General features: G+C 43.4%; 1 protein-coding gene across 1 annotated transcript in view; it reads right to left on the bottom strand.

The window, feature by feature from the left end:
• LOC120023043 (neuronal PAS domain-containing protein 3-like) overlaps positions 1–22,500 on the bottom strand; it is a 319,774-nt gene that overhangs the window by 277,603 nt on the left and 19,671 nt on the right. The window contains exon 4 of the mRNA XM_038966990.1: positions 8,501–8,745. Within this exon, the coding sequence (XP_038822918.1) occupies positions 8,501–8,745 (245 nt within the window). The remainder of the gene's footprint in view (positions 1–8,500; positions 8,746–22,500) is intronic.

The following is a 22,500-nucleotide window of genomic DNA, read 5'->3' as shown; positions in this document are numbered from 1 at the left end:
CTAGCCTCGTCCGAACCATCCGGCTCTCACCAGCTTCCATTCTGTTTCGCTACACAGATAGTGAGATCAGAAGGCTACTAGCCTCGTCCGAACCATCCGGGTCTCACCAGCTTCCATTCTGTTTCGCTACACATATAGTGAGATCAGAAGGCTACTAGCCTCGTCTATACCATCCGGGTCTCACCAGCTTCCATTCTGTTTCGCTACACAGATAGTGAGATCAGAAGGCTACTAGCCTCGTCCGAACCATCCGGGTCTCACCAGCTTCCATTCTGTTTCGCTACACAGATAGTGAGATTAGAAGGCTACTAGCCTCGTCCGAACCATCCGGGTCTCACCAGCTTCCATTCTGTTTCGCTACACATACAGTGAGATCAGAAGGCTACTAGCCTCGTCCGAACCATCCGGCTCTCACCAGCTTCCATTCTGTTTCGCTACACAGATAGTGAGATCAGAAGGCTACTAGCCTCGTCCGAACCATCCGGGTCTCACCAGCTTTCATTCTGTTTCGCTACACATACAGTGAGATCAGAAGGCTACTAGCCTCGTCCGAACCATCCGGCTCTCACCAGCTTCCATTCTGTTTCGCTACACAGATAGTGAGATCAGAAGGCTACTTTGCTACAGTAGAGAGTTGAGACCTTCATGGCTGGGCGATGTGAGAAGGCCATCTGAAGGCAGTGCTCTGCTCTTCTCTGGCCTCTATAGTGTAAACCCACGGTGGTGATTTGTACCACTTTGTGTGGGTATTAGCTGCAGCTGACTAAATGGCCAGTCACAACACTAGAAGAAAGCCTTTCCATATTCATTCCAACTGTCCCTCTGATTTATTTCTCCATTAATGGACCATTTGCAGAAGAGCAAATTACTGAGCCCGTCGACGCAAGGTGTAGTGCCTGGCTACATGAGCAACTAATGCAGCTACAGTAGGCTATGCATTGGAATAAAAATAAATACTTTTAAGGCTTAATTATTTTACAAGGGTCTCCAATTTTTTTAAATAAATAAAAACAAAATATACAGTAATCCCGTTGTGTAAAATACAAGTCACAAAAAGTCACTAAACGTACAAATACGCATATTATAAATACACACATTACACACACGTGTTACACACACACACACATACAGTTGAAGTCGGAAGTTTACATACACTTAGGTTGGAGTCATTAAAACTCGTTTTTCAACCAAAACTACAAACTATAGTTTTGGCAAGTCGGTTAGGTTGCGTTCTGTCTCCTAGGGATGAATGTACTTTGGTGCGAAAAGTGCAAATCAATCCCAGAACAACAGCAAAGGACCTTGTGAAGATGCTGGAGGAAACAGGTGCAAAGGTTTCTATATCCACAGTAAAACGAGTCATATATCGACATAACCTGAAAGGCTGTTCAGCAAGGAAGAAGCCACTGCTCCAAAACCGCCATAAAAAAGCCAGACTAGGGTTTGCAACTGCACATGGGGACAAAGATCGTACTTTTTGGAGAAATGTCCTCTGGTCTGATGAAACAAAAATAGAACTGTTTGGCCATAATGACCATCGTTATGTTTGGAGGAAAAAGGGGAGGCTTGCAAGCCCAAGATCACCATCCCAACCGTGAAGCACAGGGGTGGCAGCATCATGTTGTGGGGGTGCTTTGCTGCAGGAGGGACTGGTGCACTTCACAAAATAGATGGCATCATGAGGGTGGAAAATTATGTGGATATATTGAAGCCACATCTCAAGACATTAGTCAGGAAGTTAAAGCTTGGTCGCAAATGGGTCTTCCAAATGGACAATGACCCCAAGCATACTTCCAAAGTTGTGACAAAATGGCTTAAGGACAACAAAGTCAAGGTTTTGGAGTGGCCATCACAAAGCCCTGACCTCAATCATATAGAAAATGTGTGGGCAGAACTGAAAAAGCGTGTGCGAGCAAGGAGGCCTACAAACCTGACTCAGTTACACCAGCTCTGTCAGGAGGAATGGGCCAAAATTCACCCAACTAATTGTGGGAAGCTTGTGGAAGGCTACCTGAAACCTTTACCCCAGTGAAACAATTTAAAGGCAATGCTACCAAATACTAATTGAGTGTATGTAAACTTCTGACCCACTGGGAATGTGATGAAAAAAATCAAATCTGAAATAAATCATTCTCTCTACTATTATTCTGACATTTCACATTCTTAAAATAAAGTGGTGATCCTAACTGACCTAAGACAGGGACTTTTTACTAGGATTAAATGTCAGGAATTGTGAAAAACTGAGTTTAAATGTATTGGGCTAAGTTGTATGTAAACTTCCGACTTTAACTGTACATATGCAGACAGACAGACAGACAGGCAGACAGACACACACAAGTGCAGTCTCATACTGCTAGTAAGCTACTGGCAACCTCTGCGTTGTCGTCTCCATTGATGAGTGAAATAGGCCATTAGTAACATAGTTCACAGAAGCAAACAGAGACTCTTCATTAAGAGAAAACATCCAAACATCTTAGTGATTTCATGTCCCAGTAAAAAAATCTTGTAAAAAGTAATGTTTTATTTAGAAAATGACTCATATTCAGCCACAGTGTTTTGTCTTCTCCTCATGTTCCATTTCATTGTAATCTGTTCAGGAATATAAACAAAGTGACTACACTCATTTCCATTAAACCACATTGTTCAACAACAACGCTTCCCGGAGCTGTTTGTGCCCACAAAAAAAGTGTATAAGTAATTGTTTCCATGGCAATTACTTTATTTGGTTGTGCATACTAAAATAAATAAAGAAAATAACACAAACATGCCCACCAGCCTTCCAATGTAGCCAAAAGCAATTTCCTATTCTAAATGTAGTTATGCAAAGCCTATGGGCATCATCAGCATTTAGTAATTACTTTTATAATTACTGCTGTTTTTCTCACTGTCATTCAATTTTTCTTACACTGTGACTGGGGAATAGAACAGCTCACACTCACAGCTGGGCAAATTACTATCCATTTATTAAGTGGGAGAAATGTAGGAAGCTGTTTAGCCAATGCAGTACCTCTACTATAATACACTAAGCTTGTGTTGTTAGTAAAAAGCTGCAATTTTTCCAAAAGATGCATAAATGCCACATTTATTCTCTGTGTCCTGAGTGTCCATTGTGATGCAAAAACACCATGACTAAGTCCCAAATGGCACCCTATTCCCTTTATAGTGCACTATTTTTAATTAGGGCTCTGGTCAAAAGTAGTGCACTATATAGGGAACAGGGTGCCATTTGGGGTGCACATATTAATCCCCTCATTACCAGCCACAGTGCGTGTGGCACAGTGGGCAAGAGGGAAAGTGCACTTTAATCAATGCCATCTTCAGCACCAACCTTCTTACCTTCAAAACAAACGACTTCACATGGATGGACTGGGCCTCTTAGGGATTACAGCTAGATCGCTCTGCCAGGCGGTCAAAGGCTTCAACCAGATAACGTGTTATCGTAGTTAATATTACTCTACCCCCTTGAAGGGTGGGTGGCACATTGGTAATATCCCACCAGCAGTGGCAATGGGAAGCAGTTCATTATTTGCTGGGAAAAGGCTGGTAAGATATCAATGGTGCTGGGTGGTGCGGGAGGGAGGGAGGGATGGAGGGTAGCATGCAGACACCTCAAGGTCAATGTGAAAAGTCACTGACAAAACAGTGTACCTTGGAGCAAGTACATGGGCTTTTGGCACTGATTCCATTCTTTTAATAGTTGCTTTACAGCTGAGTTAAAAAAGAAAATACCAAGTGACAGGTACAACCCTTATGAGAAGTGCACAGTGATCCATTTTGTATTCATTATCAAAAAGAATGCACATAATTTCTCAAGCAAATTTGTTTAATATGTATGAACTGAATGTTTCCGTATAACCCCTTAACAGTAGAAACGTCATATCCATTTGTTTTTCTTGCATTTCCTGATATAAGCCTTTTCTGTTGTAAAACATCAAAGTGGTAAACATATTGCCACTATGTGAAATAGGTTGTAATGGTTGGTCATAACAGAGGAAACTATCAGCGGGCAACAAAAGAAACATCATATCTGAAAGCGCTGGATGGATCATAAGTACAGAAATGCCACTGCTGTGTCTCTTCTCTCTATAATTAACACAACTAAGACTTTGAGTCCAAAATGGCACCTTATTCCCTATGTAGTGCACTACTTTTAACCAGAAGGCCAGATTCAAAATAGTGCACTACTTTTAACCAGAAGGCCCGAGTCAAAATAGTGCACTACTTTTTACCAGAGGGCCCGGGTCAAAATAATGCACTACATAAGGTGCCATTTGGAACTTAATGTGCAGGGTGCTGAGCCCATTCAGGGGACATCAAATAGTACAAGCTGACACATAGACCAAGAGACTAGAGAGCCTCTCTGGTTGGTCCCCCAATGAAGATGATGCTTGACCCCTAATCTAACGTAAGGCTACCAAACAACACTGTATTCAAGGGAGTTAAATGAGTCATTGAATGAATTGAAATTAATTCTGCCATCTTTCAGTGAAGAAATTCTCACCTTTTGTATTCCGATAGTAAATTATGCCCTACAAAAATGCAAAAATTCAGAGAACAAACAGGTAAACATTAAATGTACTGTATGCATAGTAAAACATGAATTGTGGAATGTCGTGGTGATGGAAGGAGGTCTCTTTTTTGGAGCCACCCGATTCTTGCGTCTGGCATTTTACTGACTCCTCTCTGTTCTGCTCTACTCTGCTCTGCTCCTCTCCTCACCTCACCTCTCTGCTCCTCTCCTCACCTCTCTGCTCCTCTCCTCTCCTCTCTGCTCTTCTCTGCTCCTCTCCTCTCTGCTCCTCTCCTCTCTGCTCCTCTCTGCTCTTCTCTGCTCCTCTCTGATCTTCTCTCCTCCTCTCTGCTCCTCTCCGTTCCTCTCTGCTGCTCTCCTCTCCTCTCCGCTCCCTTCTGCTACTCTCTGCTCCTCTCCTCTCTGCTCCACTCCTCTCTTCTCTGCTCCTCTCCTCTCTGCTCCACTCCTCTCCTCTCTGCTCCACTCCTCTCCTCTCTGCTCCCCTCCTCTCCTCTCTGCTCCTCTCCGCTCCTCTCTGCTGCTCTCCTCTCCTCTCCGCTCCTTTCTGCTACTCTCTGCTCCTCTCCTCTCTGCTCCACTCCTCTCCTCTCTGCTCCTCTCCTCTCTGCTCCACTCCTCTCCTCTCTGCTCCACTCCTCTCTTCTCTGCTCCACTCCTCTCTTCTCTGCTCCTCTCTGCTACTCTCTGCTCCACTCCTCTCCTCTCTGTTGCTCCCTGCTCCTCTCCTCCCTGCTCCTCTCCTCTCCTTTCTGCCTCTCTGCTCTGCTCTTCTCCTCTCTGCTCCAATCCTCTCTGCTCCTCTCCTCTCCTCTCTGCTCCTCTCCTCCCCTCTCTGCTCCACTCCTCGCTTCTCTGCTCATCTCTGCTCTTCTCCTCTCTGCTAAACTACTCTCTGCTCCACTCCTCTCCTCTCTGCTCCACTCCTCCCCTCTCTGCTCCACTCCTCGCTTCTCTGCTCATCTCTGCTCTTCTCCTCTCTGCTAAACTCCTCTCTGCTCCTCTCCTCACCTCTCTGTTTCACTCCTCTCTGCTCCTCTCTGCTCTTCTCCTCTCTGCTCCACCCCTCTCCTCTCTGCTTCTCTCCTCACCTCTCTGCTCCTCTCCTCACCTCTGCTTTTCTCCTCTCTGCTCCACTCCTATCCTCTCCTCTCTGCTCCGCATGCATGAATAATAATATGCCCAGGTGGCGGAGGGGTTGGAGGGGATGAGGAGGCGTCGCCAGCCTTCAAACAAGAGAAAGGTCACGCTTGTTTGTGCAGTGTCCTTCAACAGATGTGAACTGCCTCTGACAGAGACTAGCAAATTTCGGTTAAAACGCTCGGGAAAAAATTGTTGATGGGTCAATTACGGTAAAGGTCAATAGAAGGCAACGAGGAAGGAATGAAGAGCGGCGAGAGAGGAGAGACTAAACTTATGATAATACATCAACAGCATTTGGAGAGAGAGAAGTGGAGGTCAAATTCCTTTAGCTCTGATGCCAGTACTATCGCCTATCATTTTTATTACATATCCGAGCAACCTATACTCAACTTTGTCACCTTGGTTTTGTATTCCATAGAATAGAGGCTGGTTTTAACTACGTTTGGCAACTCAGACAGACATCAGCGCCGTCCAAATGCCAGCTCCAAACCATGTTTTATTTTGAACAAAAATAGAATGATCATTTTCCCTAAGCAAAGATCCATTTCTAAAACCAGAGTGGATTTTCAAAACCGGCAGAGTCCTACTGAGATTTCCCTGAAGGTTACAATCATCAGGTATTAAGTAGACATGCATTGTCAAAAGTAGGCTCAGTTTTCTCCCCCAGCAAATCTCCTATAATAACATATTCATGGTGACACCGACACGGGTCTTTATGTTAAGGCACAAGGCAAATTGATTGAGAGACTGTGTCTGCTAAATGAACTGGGCCGGCCATGAATCAGAAACAGTGTAACTCTGCTGCTGTATGAGGCTGGCTTTCATCTGTGTAGCACAAACAACTCTGAATTAAAAGGGCCTGGCCTCTCCCTCGTCTGATACTGTACAATAACACAGCATACCCTTCTCCCTCCTCCTGCATTACCATGCAGTGCATTGCTAAGCCTGGCTCGTGTGTGTGTGTGTGTGTGTGTGTGTGTGTGTGTGTGCGTGCGTGCGTGCGTGCGTGCGTGCGTGCGTGCGTGCGTGCGTGCGTGCGTGCGTGCGTGCGTGTGTGTGTGACGTCTGTAAACCAATCAAAACGTATGACACCTCCACATCCTCTTCCAGTATCCATACCCTACCTACAGCCTCTATAGCCTGCTGTGTCTGGCAGGCTGGGAGCTGTGCAAGCTCCGGGTCAGGCTCATCTAACGTAGCCTATTCAGAAATAACACTGATTCATAGGCAGAGGGAGATGGTAAGCCGTCTCCATTAGCTACCGGCGATGCACAGCAACAAAAAGGATGGGATCAATACGCCGCTCTGTTCAGAATGAAGTGAAAATAAAATGTGGTGAGTTAGTGATTCAATTCAGACTGCCACTATCTGTCTGCCGATAGAAAGACAGGACATGCAGCAGAGGTGTAGTCATTCATTCAAATATCCACATGTAAAATGTTTCTGGTTCAAGGCCCCCCCAGCAGCATTGTATACTCATCTTTGATTGAATGCAAAGTGTAGGCTATAGGTCTTAGTTGTATCAGGAGGAAATCAAGCAGCCTTTTCCAATCCAAACCATTCAGCAGTATATATTTTCTAATTAAAATGCATGTGTCTCTTCAAAGCCAGACAACAATGATGCCATCTGGTGTGTGTGTGTGTGTGTGTGTGTGTGTGTGTGTGTGTGTGTGTGTGTGTGTGTGTGTGTGTGTGTGTGTGTGTGTGTGTGTGTGTGTGTGTGTGTGTGTGTGTGTGTGTGTGTGTGTGTGTGTGTGTGTGTGTGTGCGTGCCTCGGCAGAGCAAACAGCTCGCATTGACTGAACATTTCTGCAATTGACCTTAATCTTTACGGTCATTCCTACTCCAGCATACCCTATTAAAATATACAGAGCTGTATCTTCTTTAAGTGCACTGCACAAAGAACCAATTTCAAAGGCAAATTGGGTTACATTTGAAAATACTCAGAATTGCTGCATGTACTAGTAGGCTCAAAATGTATCAAAGTTAAATGTTTACATTTTCAATATGTGTGACCAGACCACAGGTGCCAGAGTTCCTAATTTCCCCTCCTCTCTAACATTGAGTGTAGGCTTGTGTCCAGTAAAACATTAAAGGAATATATCTACTTACCAAGAGTCAGATTAACTTGTGGATACGATTTGTGTGTCTCTGTGTCCAGTATGAAGGAAGTTAGAGGTAGTTTCATGAGCCAATGCTAACTAGCGTTAGCCCAATGACTGGGAGTCTACAGGTACTGTAGTATATGCTACGCAGAGTCATATCTATGAGTTCATCTGACCCTGGGTAAGTAGAAAGATTTCTTAAATACCAGAATCTCGCAGAATCCCTTTAATCCTGTCATGGTCTACAGGAGTTTACGTTTTATAATATTAGAATTTACAGTATTACCTTAATATCACAGTATGTTAAAGCTCAGACAAAGAGAGATATCATCAATGTTTAGCTGGTAAAGTGAGAGAACCATTGATATAACCGTTTGGTACTGAACTACAGATATAGAATCTTAATTTGAGACAATTTGCTACAGCAGGAAAATAATCCTGCAGCAAAAGGTCATGCCAATGATTATGTGGATTATAATTAATGGACATTTTTGTAGGGGTTGATATATTTTCGTAAGGGAAAATCAAGTCTGAAATTTCAAGGTGAAAATTACAAACTTCAGATTTGTTTTTAAAACCTCAAAATACACTACACGTTTTACATTTCATGTGTTGAAGGAAAGTTCTCCTGCAACAGGGTGAATAAATTAAGATCCTACATCTGTAGACTGAACTGAACTAAATTGTGGGTAGCTGGACCATGGTGGTGAATGGAGCTTACCTTTGACGGAGGTGTTGGGCGGTGGGCCTTCCATGCGCAGGTTCCATGGCGGGTCCCCCTGGTTGGCAAAGTCTCTCATCTTAAGGTAGCTGATGGTGAGGCGGATGATGGAAGCCTTGTCCAGCTGGCTGGTGATGGCGCCGGGCAGGGGCAGCATCTTAGCCAGCTCATAGAACTCAAAGTTCTCCTTCCCCCGCCGCGAGCGAGCCGCATCCCGGGACTTCTCCTTCCTCAGAGCCTGCAACCTAGTGAGGAAAAGAGAAGAGACAGGAGTTAGGACTAGAGTTGTGTTCAGTAGGGATAAAACATTTAGAAACGTTTTGATACGTGTATGGGGAAATACTACCTCAACTCAGCAGTTAAGACCAGAGACATGTTCAGTGGGAAGCAAACATTTGAAGCAAGCAAGTAAGGACCTGGGTTCGACCAAGAAGCACAGAAATCTGTGGCATTCCATCATTCAATGCTAACACTACCATAAGCAGGTTAGCGAGAAAGCAAGACCAGGGACGTGTTAAGTAAGGAAAGTAAATGTTTTGAAACAGGGAGATACTTCCAGAACTTGTCGAATTAGAGTGCAGATTTTCATTTTCCATTGCTAAATGTTTTGCTAAGCCTTGACCAACTGAACATGACCCTGTGCCCTCTGTCAGCTCAGACACCTGACTGTTGTCATACTGTGGCCTAAGTCTAGGTTACAGGGCTTTTGTACCAACCACACCAGTCCACAGTCAGTTGTGGCCATTAATGACTTTGCCCTACTCCAGTGGGAATGCTCACCACAATTGATTCAGTCATTGGAATTTAGAAGTGGGTCGAAGTTGTGATTAGCTTTGGCCTTGGGTCTCACGAGACAGCCTGCTGAAAGACTTTCAGATTGCTGCCTTTTTCAAAGAAAGAGACTGCAATACGCCTAGATATTGCCATTCAGATAAATTTAATCAGCAAATGCTGTCAAGTGTAATGTCCACATGCTACAGTGCATGTGGGTATGGAAAGTTGTATTGTATTAATACTGTATTTGATATCAAGAATGTAGTTATTGATGTCAAACACAGGATTAATAAATGTTAAAATGGCTTTCCATATCTATACCAAAGTCTCTCTCTCTCTCTCTCTCTCTCTCTCTCTCTCTCTCTCTCTCTCTCTCTCTCTCTCTCTCTCTCTCTCTCTCTCTCTCTCTCTCTCTCTCTCTCTCTCTCTCTCTCTCTCTCTCTCTCTCTCTCTCTCTCTCTCTCTCTCTCTCTCTCTCTCTCTCTCTCTCTCTCTCTCTCTCATACTGCAGGTACATATTTATCAGATGTGTCACAATAGGATTAAAACAGATACCTGGGCATATATATATACTTTATATCCTACTGTATTTAGGTTTATGCTTATAAGTCTTTTACTTATCCAGCGGCAGTAGATCACATGACCTATTCAAGGATGCATGGTTGGTTATAGTCTATTGGTTTGCATCGTTCCAGTCAAACACTTCTGTCTGCTTTAGTCGCTGTATTATTTATTTCATATCAGATAACTCCAAGCAGACAGTTCCATTCTTCCATAACACAACTCCCAACTTTCCATGGCGTTCATCATCCCAAGCCATTTTGAATTAAGTTGGCAATAAATCACACAGGAACCTCTGGGTTCCCCACTGGCCGACAGCTAGATTAATTTTTTACCAGCACAAATGCGAAATCAGTTCGAATGGACTTGAAAGATGAGGTAAGGCAGGGGTTTTTCCCCACGAAGATGAAAAATGACTGTTGGTGAAGAAAATAATTGTTCATTGTTTTGTCATTTACTTATCAGTGATTCAAGCTAAAAACAACATCATTAAGCCAACATGAAAACAGCCAGACAAGGCCCACCCACCCTCTGATAGATGTCGCTTACTTATAGAGTATATAGATTCAAAAGAAGATTTCAAAAATGAATTCATGCATTTAGAATTGCATGCAAGATTCAAATGACAATTCCCCAAGCACCACTTCCCACAACCTTCATTCAGCCAAAGACTGTCTTGTGGGTCACTAATGTCGCACTCATAGTTGTCAAAATCAATTTATGTTAGCTTTTGTGAGCATTAAGAGTGCAATAAGATAATTTCACTGCCAAATATAGATTAATCCTTTGCCTTTACATCTAGGTAGCAGATTGCTATTCTCGATCATGTCGACCGCTCCCCTGCAAGAAGAAAAGCACCATTTGATGGTCTACTGATCAGACAATATATAAAGCTAGTTGTAATGGTTGTTTGGAGGCAAAGTGCAGCAGAGCTGCAGAATTTAATTTGTTCCACAAACCTGGAAAGCACTATGTCGGCCTGCCAAATATTTTTGCATGTGCCGGGGTTGTGTGACCTTAGTACAGCGGACAGACAGTACGTATCATGTTCTACCAGCGTAAATGTAACACTTTCTTTTATAAACATGACATTAAATCATGTTGTAGTTTAACATGAACCCCACAATGGCTTTTCAAGTGCCTTTCAGAAGACAGGGATGAGGTCAATAGCATTGGCTGTATTTGGTTTTGTTTCCAGGTTAAACAGAGGTCACAAAGGTTGTTCTGTGGTGCACTGCACACCACATACCGTACTTTCTGTTCTTCAACTTGATGTAGATTACTGTAAACAAAAATGATGTTATCTATTTTTTTCCTAGACTGTGAGCCGTCTCTCATAAGATAATCACTTCCTAAATTGGTGACCAGCCCCATACATACCACAACGTGTACTGTATGTCCCCATAGTCTGTATTATAAACTGAGTGGTTCGAGCCCAGAATGCTGATTGGCTGACAGCCATGGTATATCAGACCATATACCACGGGTATGACAAAACATTTCATTTTACTGTTCTAATTACATTGGTAACCAGTTTATAATAGCAATAAAGCACCTCGGGGGTTTGTGGTATATGGCCAATATCAATCCCAGAGCTAATACTATGCTGCTCCCACCAGTGTCAGCTGTCTAAAAAGAGACTGACCAGTGGTAGGGAGCACAAGCAGTCAGGGCCGGCGTTATGGGCGGGCCTTAGGGGCCCTGGCCTGCCCTAGCAAACCTTCTTGCCCGTCCAAATAAAATACTTAAATATTGATCATTTATTTGAACGAGACGCACGCTGACAGAAAGACGCATCAATCTCAGAGAAAGCATCCGAGCGAGAGAAACAGTGTGCCTCTGTCTCAGTATGTATAGACCATGTGTCTGATGCTGTCTGGACCAAAAGAACCAGGAGAACCAGACAGCATGTCATACTATTCCTGGCCAGACAACCTCAGATACATGGGTTACATATAGTAAGACAGAGGGGCGCTGTTTCACTCGCTTGGATGCTTTCGTCGGTAAGATCATTTCAGTCACTTGCGAATTGAAGGAAAGTTGGAGGATGCACTGTTTGGATGCTGGAATTATTTTGGACGAACGTGCAAAGGTAATCTACTTTTTGAAGTGATTTCTTTGACAATCAAATGAAAACATCATGACTGTTTGTGTTCATGCCACATTAAAAGGTAATACATTTTTACAGTTAAATGATGGCTTTGCTATAAAACCCACACAAGAGCATGCACACATAGGAGGTCCCAGGGGAAAAACACGCCCCCTATGGAAATCAAATGCCTGTCCAACTGATTCATTCTGGCAAGAAGGACAGCTTCGAAATCTGGCATTACGCTTGAGTCCCAGAAAAGTGTGGTTATCAACAGGAAACGGGTCATTGCGTAGAGAAAACCATCTCTATCACCTACACTACTACAGTAAATCATCTGCTCCACAATGGAGGAACAACCAGACCACATTCTTGTTGCACCATTTTTCAAACAATTCTCTGTATTCTCATTCGAAACCACACAAACCCACATCCATACACAAATCTCAATGACATAATGGAGAGAAACTCCATACTGGTGAATGTTTACTTGAGAATAGAATGCTTATGTCTCACACAGAGACATGCCAGTGGGGAAATCAAGCAATGTGCGGGGTGGCTGATAGGGATCTGTGTGTAGGAATAGAAAGTCCCACACCTAGAAGAGACCCTAGAGTACAGTTAGCATTGTTAAAATGGAAAACGACTGTTGAGAGGACGAGATTAGCGATATGAAATGTACACAGAACAGGCTATTTGTTCACTCCAGTAACAGGACTCCAAACACAGAGGAAGTCAGCATCCATTTGGAGTCCATTAGCTTTGACTTATATACTGAAGGCCTCACTTATAATATGAACATAATTATAATAATACAAACCAGACTAAACTTAATGCTAGTGTTGTTGCTTTGAATATCCTAAGCGGCTGGCAGCTTACAGTACCTAATGTCTTTCTTTAAGAAAAATCATAAGGTATGTTTAGATGTGCTTGTGCAGTAAACAAAAATAAAGCAGCTACAGGGTCATTGGCCAATGAAATGAATGGACATCTTTAATGGATGTGTCTAAGATATCGCTCTACTTAGCCAATCACTTACCGTTCAACTTCTGAGGACAAGGAGAATACATCAAGCGGCTGAAACGTGTGTGAATGATCAAGTAGGACCGAAGCAATAGGTTTAATCAGTGTTGAAATGGCAGAGCAGAGAGCCCTCCTCCTGAAGAAATGGATGACACCACTGATCAGGGGACTAAATGACAAAACCAATAAATTGCTTTTGTGACTCTCTGCTCTCCATGTAGCAATAAAGGGAAAGGGGGGGGGGGGGGGGGGGGGGCACTCACTGCATTAGGTTATATTTCCCATGATAACAAATTATATCTCCTTAGTTTCATAATTGAACTTCTCATCAACTTGGTCACACGGGGTCATCAAACCTGTCCAAACCCCCAGCAGACAATGAGGGGTTATAAAATACAACACTGTTCAGGTTAGGTCTCACTCCTCTCACTCTAAATACCACCAACACTGTTCAGGTTAGGCCTCACTCCACTCACTCTAAATACCACCAACACTGTTCAGGTTAGGCCTCACTCCACTCACTCTAAATACCACCAACACTGTTCAGGTTAGGTCTCACTCCACTCACTCTAAATACCACCAACACTGTTCAGGTTAGGCCTCACTCCACTCACTCTAAATACCACCAACACTGTTCAGGTTAGGCCTCACTCCACTCACGCTAAATACCACCAACACTGTTCAGGTTAGGTCTCACTCCACTCACTCTAAATACCACCAACACTGTTCAGGTTAGCTCTCACTCCACTCACTCTAAATACCACCAACACTGTTCAGGTTAGGTCTCACTCCACTCACTCTACATACCAACAACACTGTTCAGGTTAGCTCTCACTCCACTCACTCTAAATACCACCAACACTGTTCAGGTTAGGCCTCACTCCACTCACTCTAAATACCACCAACACTGTTCAGGTTAGGCCTCACTCCACTCACTCTAAATACCACCAACACTGTTCAGGTTAGGCCTCACTCCACTCACGCTAAATACCACCAACACTGTTCAGGTTAGGTCTCACTCCACTCACTCTAAATACCACCAACACTGTTCAGGTTAGCTCTCACTCCACTCACTCTAAATACCACCAACACTGTTCAGGTTAGGTCTCACTCCACTCACTCTACATACCAACAACACTGTTCAGGTTAGCTCTCACTCCACTCACTCTAAATACCACCAACACTGTTCAGGTTAGGTCTCACTCCACTCACTCTAAATACCACCAACACTGTTCAGGTTAGGCCTCACTCCACTCACTCTAAATACCACCAACACTGTTCAGGTTAGGTCTCACTCCACCCACTCTAAATACCACCAACACTGTTCAGGTTAGGCCTCACTCCACTCACTCTAAATACCACCAACACTGTTCAGGTTAGGTCTCACTCCACTCACTCTACATACCAACAACACTGTTCAGGTTAGGCCTCACTCCACTCACGCTAAATACCACCAACACTGTTCAGGTTAGGCCTCACTCCACTCACTCTAAATACCACCAACACTGTTCAGGTTAGGCCTCACTCCACTCACTCTAAATACCACCAACACTGTTCCGGTTAGGCCTCACTCCCCCCACTCTAAATACCACCAACACTGTTCAGGTTAGGCCTCACTCCCCCCACTCTAAATACTAACAACACTGTTCAGGTTAGGTCTCACTCCACCCACTCGAAATACCACCAACACTGTTCAGGTTAGGTCTCACTCCCCCCACTCTAAATACCACCAACACTGTTCAGGTTAGGCCTCACTCCACTCACTCTAAATACCACCAACACTGTTCAGGTTAGGCCTCACTCCACCCACTCTAAATACCACCAACACTGTTCAGGTTAGGCCTCACTCCTCCCACTCGAAATACCACCAACACTGTTCAGGTTAGGCCTCACTCCACTCACTCTAAATACCACCAACACTGTTCAGGTTAGGCCTCACTCCACCCACTCGAAATACCACCAACACTGTTCAGGTTAGGTCTCACTCCACCCACTCGAAATACCACCAACACTGTTCAGGTTAGCTCTCACTCCACTCACTCTAAATACCACCAACACTGTTCAGGTTAGGTCTTACTCCACTCACTCTAAATACCACCAACACTGTTCAGGTTAGCTCTCACTCCACTCACTCTAAATACCACCAACACTGTTCAGGTTAGGTCTTACTCCACTCACTCTAAATACCACCAACACTGTTCAGGTTAGCTCTCACTCCACTCACTCTAAATACCACCAACACTGTTCAGGTTAGGTCTCACTCCACTCACTCTAAATACCACCAACACTGTTCAGGTTAGGCCTCACTCCCCCCACTCTAAATACTAACAACACTGTTCAGGTTAGGTCTCACTCCACTCACTCGAAATACCACCAACACTGTTCAGGTTAGGCCTCACTCCACCCACTCTAAATACCACCAACACTGTTCAGGTTAGGTCTCACTCCACTCACTCTAAATACCACCAACACTGTTCAGGTTAGGTCTTACTCCACCCACTCGAAATACCACCAACACTGTTCAGGTTAGGCCTCACTCCACCCACTCTAAATACCACCAACACTGTTCAGGTTAGGCCTCACTCCACCCACTCTAAATACCACCAACACTGTTCAGGTTAGGTCTCACTCCACTCACAGGCATACACAGTGTATGTCTGTGATGTGTGTATATATGTGATGTGTGTATGTATGTGATATGTGTATGTCTGTGATGTGTGTATGTATGTGATGTGTGTATGTGATGTGATGTGTGTATGTGATGTGATGTGTGTATGTCTGTGATGTGTGTATGTCTGTGATGTGTGTATGTCTGTGATGTGTGTGAGGTATGTATGTCTGTGATGTGTGTATGTCTGTGATGTGTGTATGTATGTGATATGTGTATGTCTATGATGTGTGTATGTCTGTGATGTGTGTATGTATGTGATATGTCTATGTCTATGATGTGTGTATGTCTGTGATGTGTGTATGTATGTGATATGTGTATGTCTATGATGTGTGTATGTATGTGATATGTGTATGTCTGTGATGTGTGTATGTATGTGATGTGTGTATGTGATGTGTGTATGTCTGTGATGTGTGTATGTCTGTGATGTGTGTATGTCTGTGATGTGTGTGAGGTATGTATGTCTGTGATGTGTGTATGTCTGTGATGTGTGTATGTCTGTGATGTGTGTATGTATGTGATGTGTGTATGTCTATGATGTGTGTATGTATGTGATGTGTGTATGTCTGTGATGTGTGTATGTATGTGATGTGTGTATGTATGTGATGTGTGTATGTATGTGATGTGTGTATGTCTGTGATGTGTGTATGTCTGTGATGTGTGTATGTCTGTGATGTGTGTGAGGTATGTATGTCTGTGATGTGTGTATGTCTGTGATGTGTGCATGTCTGTGATGTGTGTATGTGTGTATATATGTGATGTGTGTATGTCTGTTATGTGTGTATGTATGTGATATGTGTATGTCTATGATGTCTGTATGTCTATGATGTGTGTATGGCTGTGATGTGTGCATGTCTGTGATGTGTGTATGTGTGTATATATGTGATGTGTGTATGTCTGTGATGTGTGTATGTCTGTGATATGTGTATGTCTGTGATGTGTGTATGTCTGTGATGTGTGTATGTCTGTGATGTGTGTATGTCTGTGATGTGTGTATGTCTGTGATGTGTGTCTGTGATGTGTGTATATATGTGATGTGTGTATGTCTGTGATGTGTGTCTATATGTGATGTGTGTATGTCTGTGATGTGTGTCTGTGATGTGTGTATATATGTGATGTGTGTATGTCTGTGATGTGTGTATATATGTGATGTGTGTATGTCTGTGATGTGTGTCTGTGATGTGTGTATATATGTGATGTGTGTATGTCTGTGATGTGTGTCTATATGTGATGTGTGTATGTCTGTGATGTGTGTATATATGTGATGTGTGTATGTCTGTGATGTGTGTATGTATGTGATATGTGTATGTATGTGTATGTCTATGATGTGTGTATGTCTGTGATGTGTGTATGTATGTGATGTGTGTATGTATGTGATGTGTGTATGTCTGTGATGTGTGTATGTCTGTGATGTGTGTCTGTGATGTGTGTATATATGTGATGTGTGTATGTCTGTGATGTGTGCATGTATGTGATATGTGTATGTATGTGATGTGTGTATGTCTGTGATGTGTGTATGTCTATGATGTGTGTATGTCTGTGATGTGTGTATGTCTGTGATGTGTGTATGTCTATGATGTGTGTATGTATGTGATGTGTGTATGTCTGTGATGTGTGTATGTCTATGATGTGTGTATGTCTGTGATGTGTGTATGTGTGTATGTAGTATGTGATGTGATGTGTGTATGTCTGTGATGTGTGTATGTATGTGATGTGTGTATGCCTGTGATGTGTGTATGTCTGTGATGTGTGTATGTCTGTGATGTGTGTATGTCGGTGATGTGTGTATATATGTGATGTGTGTATGTCTGTGATGTGTGTATGTCTATGATGTGTGTATGTCTGTGATGTGTGTATGTATGTGATGTGTGTATGTATGTGATGTGTGTATGTCTGTGATGTGTGTATGTATGTGATGTGTGTATGTCTGTGATGTGTGTATGTATGTGATGTGTGTATGTATGTGATGTGTGTATGTCTGTGATGTGTGTATGTATGTGATGTGTATGTCTATGATGTCTGTATGTCTATGATGTGTGTATGGCTGTGATGTGTGCATGTCTGTGATGTGTGTATGTGTGTAATATATGTGGATGTGTGTATGTCTGTGATGTGTGATAGTCTGTGATATTGTGTATGTCTGTGGATGTGTGTAGTCTGTGAAGTGTGTAGGTCTGTGATGTGTGTATGTCTATGATGTGTGTATGTCTGTGATGTGTGTCTGTGATGTGTGTATATATGTGATGTGTGTATGTCTGTGATGTGTGTCCAATATTGTGATGTGTTGTATGTCTGTGATGTGTGTCTGTGATGTGTGTTAAGTATAATGTGATGTGTGTAATGTCCTGTGATGTGTTGTATATATGTGGATGTGTGTATGTCTGTGATGTGGGGGTGTACTGTGATGTGTGTATATATGTGATGTGTGTATGTCTGGTGATGTGGTATATATGTGACTCTACTGGGTGTTTGCTCTCTACTCTAATTGGGTTTGTATGTCTCTACTCTAACTGGATGTGTATGTTCTCTACTCTACTGGTTGTTGTTCTCTACTCTACTGGTTGTTTTGTTCTCTACTCTACTGGGTGGGTGTTCTGTACTCTACTGGTGTGTATGTTCTCTACTCTACGGGTTTTTGTTCTCTCTCTACTGGTGTTTGTCTCTACTCTACTGGGTGTTTGCTCTCATACTCTACTGGTGTGTATGTTCTTCTACTCACATGTGTGTTTTCTCTACTCTACTGTTTGTGTTCTCTAACCCTCTGGGTGTAGGTTTCTCTCCTCTACTGGTTTGTGTGTTCTCTACGCTACTGGGTGTGTGTTCTCTACTCTACTGGTGTGTGTTCCTCTACTTCCTTGGGGTGTTTGTTCTCTACGCTACTGGGTGGTATGTTCCTCTACTCTACTGGGTGTATGTTCTCTAATCTACTGGGTGGTGTTCTCTACTCTACTGGGTGTATTTCTCTACTCTCTGGTGGTGTTTCTCTACTCTACTGGGTGTGTGTTCTCTACTCTACTGAGTGTGTTGTTTTCTCTCTACTCTACTGGGTGTGTATGTTTCTCTACTCTTACTGGGGTGTGTTGCCTCTACTCTACTGGTTGTTTGTTCTCTACTCTACTGGTGTGTGTTCTCTACTCTACTGGGTGTTTTTGTTCTCTACTCTAAGGGGGGTTATTTTCTCTAATCTACTGGGTGGTAATGTCTCTACTCTCTGGTTAGTATGCTCTCTACTCTAACTGGTGTGGTGTTCTCTACTCTACTGGGTGTTTTGCTCTCTAACTCTCGGGGTGTGTATTCTCTACCTCTACGATGGTGTGTGTTCTCTCTCTACTGGTGTTTTGTTCTCTACTCTACTGGGTGTAGTTCTCTTACTCTACTGGGTTTGTGTTCTCTACTCTACTGGTGTGTGTTCTCCACTCTACGGTGTTTGTTTCTGCTCATCTAATGGGTGTGTATGTTTCTCTAATCTACTGGGTGTATGTTCGCTACTCTACTGGGTGTATGTTCTCTACTCTACTGGTTGTGTTCTCTACTCTACTTGGTGTTTGTTCTCTACTCTACTGTGTGTATGTCTCTACTCTACTGATGTGTGTTCCTTACTCTACTGGTTCTATTTCGCTACTCACTGTGTGTGTTTCTGTACTCTACTGGGTGTGTAATGTTCCTACCTCTACTGGGTGTTTGGCTCTCTACTCTAATGGTCTGTATGTTCTCTACCTACTGGATTTGTTATGTTCTCTACTCTACCTGGTTGTTTGTTCTCTACTCTACTGGGTGTGTATGTTCTCTACTCTAACTGCTCGTGTTGTTTTGCTCTCTACCTACTGTGTGTGTTCTCTACTCTACTGGTTGTTTTGTTCTGCTACTCTACTGGGTTGTGTTCTGTACTCTACCTGGGGTGTGTATGTTCGTCTACTCTACTGGTGTTTGCTCTCTACTCTATCTACTGGTGTTTGTTTCTCTACTCTACTGGGTGTGTTGTTCTCTACTCTAACTGGGTGGTGTTCCTACTCTACTGGGTGTTTGTTCTCTATACTCTACGGGTGTGTATGTTTCTCTACTCTACTGTGTTGTGCGTTCTCTACTCTCTGGGTCTATGTTCTCTACTCTATGGGTGTGTGTTCGTACTCTACTTGATGTGTATGTTCTCTACTCTACTGGTGTTTGCTCTCTACTCTACTTGGGTTTTGTATGTTTCCTACTCTAACTGGATGTGTATGTCTCTACTCTACTGGTTTGTTTGTTCTCTACTCTACTGTTGTTTGTTCTCTACCTACTGGGTGTGTGTTCTGTACGCTACACTCTGTGTGTTATGTTCTCTCCTCTACTGGGTGTTTGTTCTCTACTCTACTGGGTTTGTTTTCTCTACCTCTACTGGGTTTTGCTCTCTACTCTGCTGGGTGTGTATGGTTTCTCTAACTCTACATGGTGTGTGTTCTCTACTCACTGGGTGTTTGTTCTCGACTCTACTGGTGATGTTCTCTACTCTCCTGGTTTGTGTGTTCTCTCCCTCTACTGGTGTGTGTTCTCTAACTCCCTTGGGTTTGTTTCTCTACTCTAGCTGGGTGTATGTTCTCTACTCTACTGGGTGTTGTTCTCGTACTCTACTGGGGTGTGTTTCTCTACTCTACTGGTGTGTGTTCTGGTTACTCTACTGGGTGTGTAGTTCTCTACTCTACTGGGTGTTTGTTCTCTACTCTACTGGGTGTGTGTTCTCTAATCTATTGGGTGTTTGCTCTCTAACTCTACTGGGTGTTTATGTTCTTACTCTACATGTGTGTGTTCTCTACTCTACTGGGTGTTTGTTCTCTACCTACTGGGTGTATGTTCTCTACTCTACTGGGTGTGTGTCTCTACTCTACTGGTGTGTGTTCTCTCTCCCTGGTGTTTGTTCTCTACTCTACTGGGTGTATGTTCTCTACTCTACTGGTGTGTGTTCTCTATCTACTGGTGTGTATGTTCTCTACTCTACTGGGTGTGTATGTTCTCTACTCTACTGGGTGTGTGTTTCCTCTACTCTCTGGTGTTGTGTTCTCTACTCTACTGGGTGTTTTGTTCTCTTTACTCTAATGGGTTTGTATGTTCTCTACTCTACTGATTTGTTCTCTACCTACTGTGTTTGGTTCTCTACTCTACTGGTGTGTTGTTCCCTCCTACTCTACTGGTGTTTGTTGCTCTAGCTCTACTGGGTGTTTGTTCTCTACTCTACTGGGGGGGGGGGGGGTGTGTATGTTCTCGTACTCTACTATTGTTGTTCTCTACTCTACTGGGTCTATGTTCTCTACTCTACTGGGTGTGTGTTTCTGTACTCTACTGGTGTGGTATGTTTTCTCTACTCTTACGGGTGTTTGCTCTCTACTCTATGGTCTGTATGTTCTCTACTCTAACTGGATGTGTATGTTCTCTACTCTACTGGTTGTTTGTTCTTCTACTCTATGGTTTGTTGTTCTCTACTCTCGGGGTGTGTTTTCTGTAACTCTACTGGGTGTGTATGTTTCTCTACTCTACTGGGTGTTTTTCTCTACTCTACTGGGTGTGTGTTCTCTACTCTACGGGTTTTTGCTCTCTACTCTACTGTGTGTATGTTGCTTCTACTCTACATGGTGTGTGGTTCTCTACTCTACTGGGTGTTTGTTCTCTCTCTACTGGGTGTATTTCTCCTACTCTACTGGGTGTGTGGTTCTCTACTCCCTTGTGTGTTTGTCTCTATACTCTACTGGTGTAGTTCTCTACTCTACTGGTGTATGTCTCTACCTACTGTGTGTGTGTTTTCTCTACTCTACTGGTGTGATGTTCTCTACTCTACTGGTGTGTTATGTTTCTCTACTCTAACTGTGTTTGTTCGCTACTCTACTCTATGGGTGTGGGTGTTCTCATACTCCTACTGGGGTTTGCCTCTCTACTCACTGGTGTTGTATGTTCTCTACTCTACTGGTGGTGTGTTCTCTACTCTACTGTGTTTGTTCTCTACTCTACTGGTGTATGTTCTCTACTCTACTGGTGTGTGTTCTCTAACTCTACTGGGTGTGTTCTTCTCGTACTCCCTTGGGTTTTTGTCTCTACTCTACTGGTGTATGTTCTCTACTCTATGGGTGGTGTTTCTCTACTCTACTGGGTGTGTATGTTCTCTAACTCTACTGGGTGTGTATGTTCTCTACTTACTGGTGGTGTGTCTCTACTCTACTGGGTGTGTGTTTCTCTACTCTACTGGTTGTGTTCTCTACTCTACTGGTGTTTGTTCTCTACTCTAATGGGTTTGTATGTTCTCACTCTAACTGGGAGTTTGTTCTCTACTCTAGCTGGTGTTTGTTCTCATACTCTACTGGGTCTATGTTCTCTACTCTACTGGGTGATGTTCTCTACTCTCCTGGGTGTGTGTTCTCTATCTCTACTGGGTGGTGTGTTCCTGTACTCTACTGGGTGTGTAGGTTCCTACTCTACTGGTGTTTTGCTCCTCGTACTCTCTGGGTGTGTGTTCTCTACTCTACTGGGTGTGTGTTCTCTACTCTACTGGGTGTGTATGTTCTCTTCTCTACTGGGTATATGTTCTCTACTCTACTGGGTGTATGTTCTCTACTCTACTGGTTGTATGTTCTCTACTCTACTGGATGTGTGTTCTGTGCTCTACTGGGTGTGTGTGTACCTTGTGGATGCATGTACATGGCCAAAAGTATGCTCGTTGAACATCTCATTCCAAAATCTCGGCCATTAAAATGGAGTTGGACCCCTTTTGCTGCTATAACAACCTCCACTCTTCTGGGAAGGCTTTCCACTAGATGTTGGAACATTGCTACGAAGACTTGCTTCCATTTAACTACAACAGCATTAGTGAGGTCAGGCACTGATGTTGAGGCTCTGTGGCAGTGAAAAAGAAAGTAGGGGGAG

The sequence above is a fragment of the Salvelinus namaycush genome, chromosome 28, assembly GCF_016432855.1.
Source record: "Salvelinus namaycush isolate Seneca chromosome 28, SaNama_1.0, whole genome shotgun sequence".
In the NCBI taxonomy this organism is placed as follows: Eukaryota; Metazoa; Chordata; class Actinopteri; order Salmoniformes; family Salmonidae; genus Salvelinus; species Salvelinus namaycush.
Note: the sequence above shows the minus strand (reverse complement) of the source record. Positions and strands in the feature narration are given on the sequence as shown.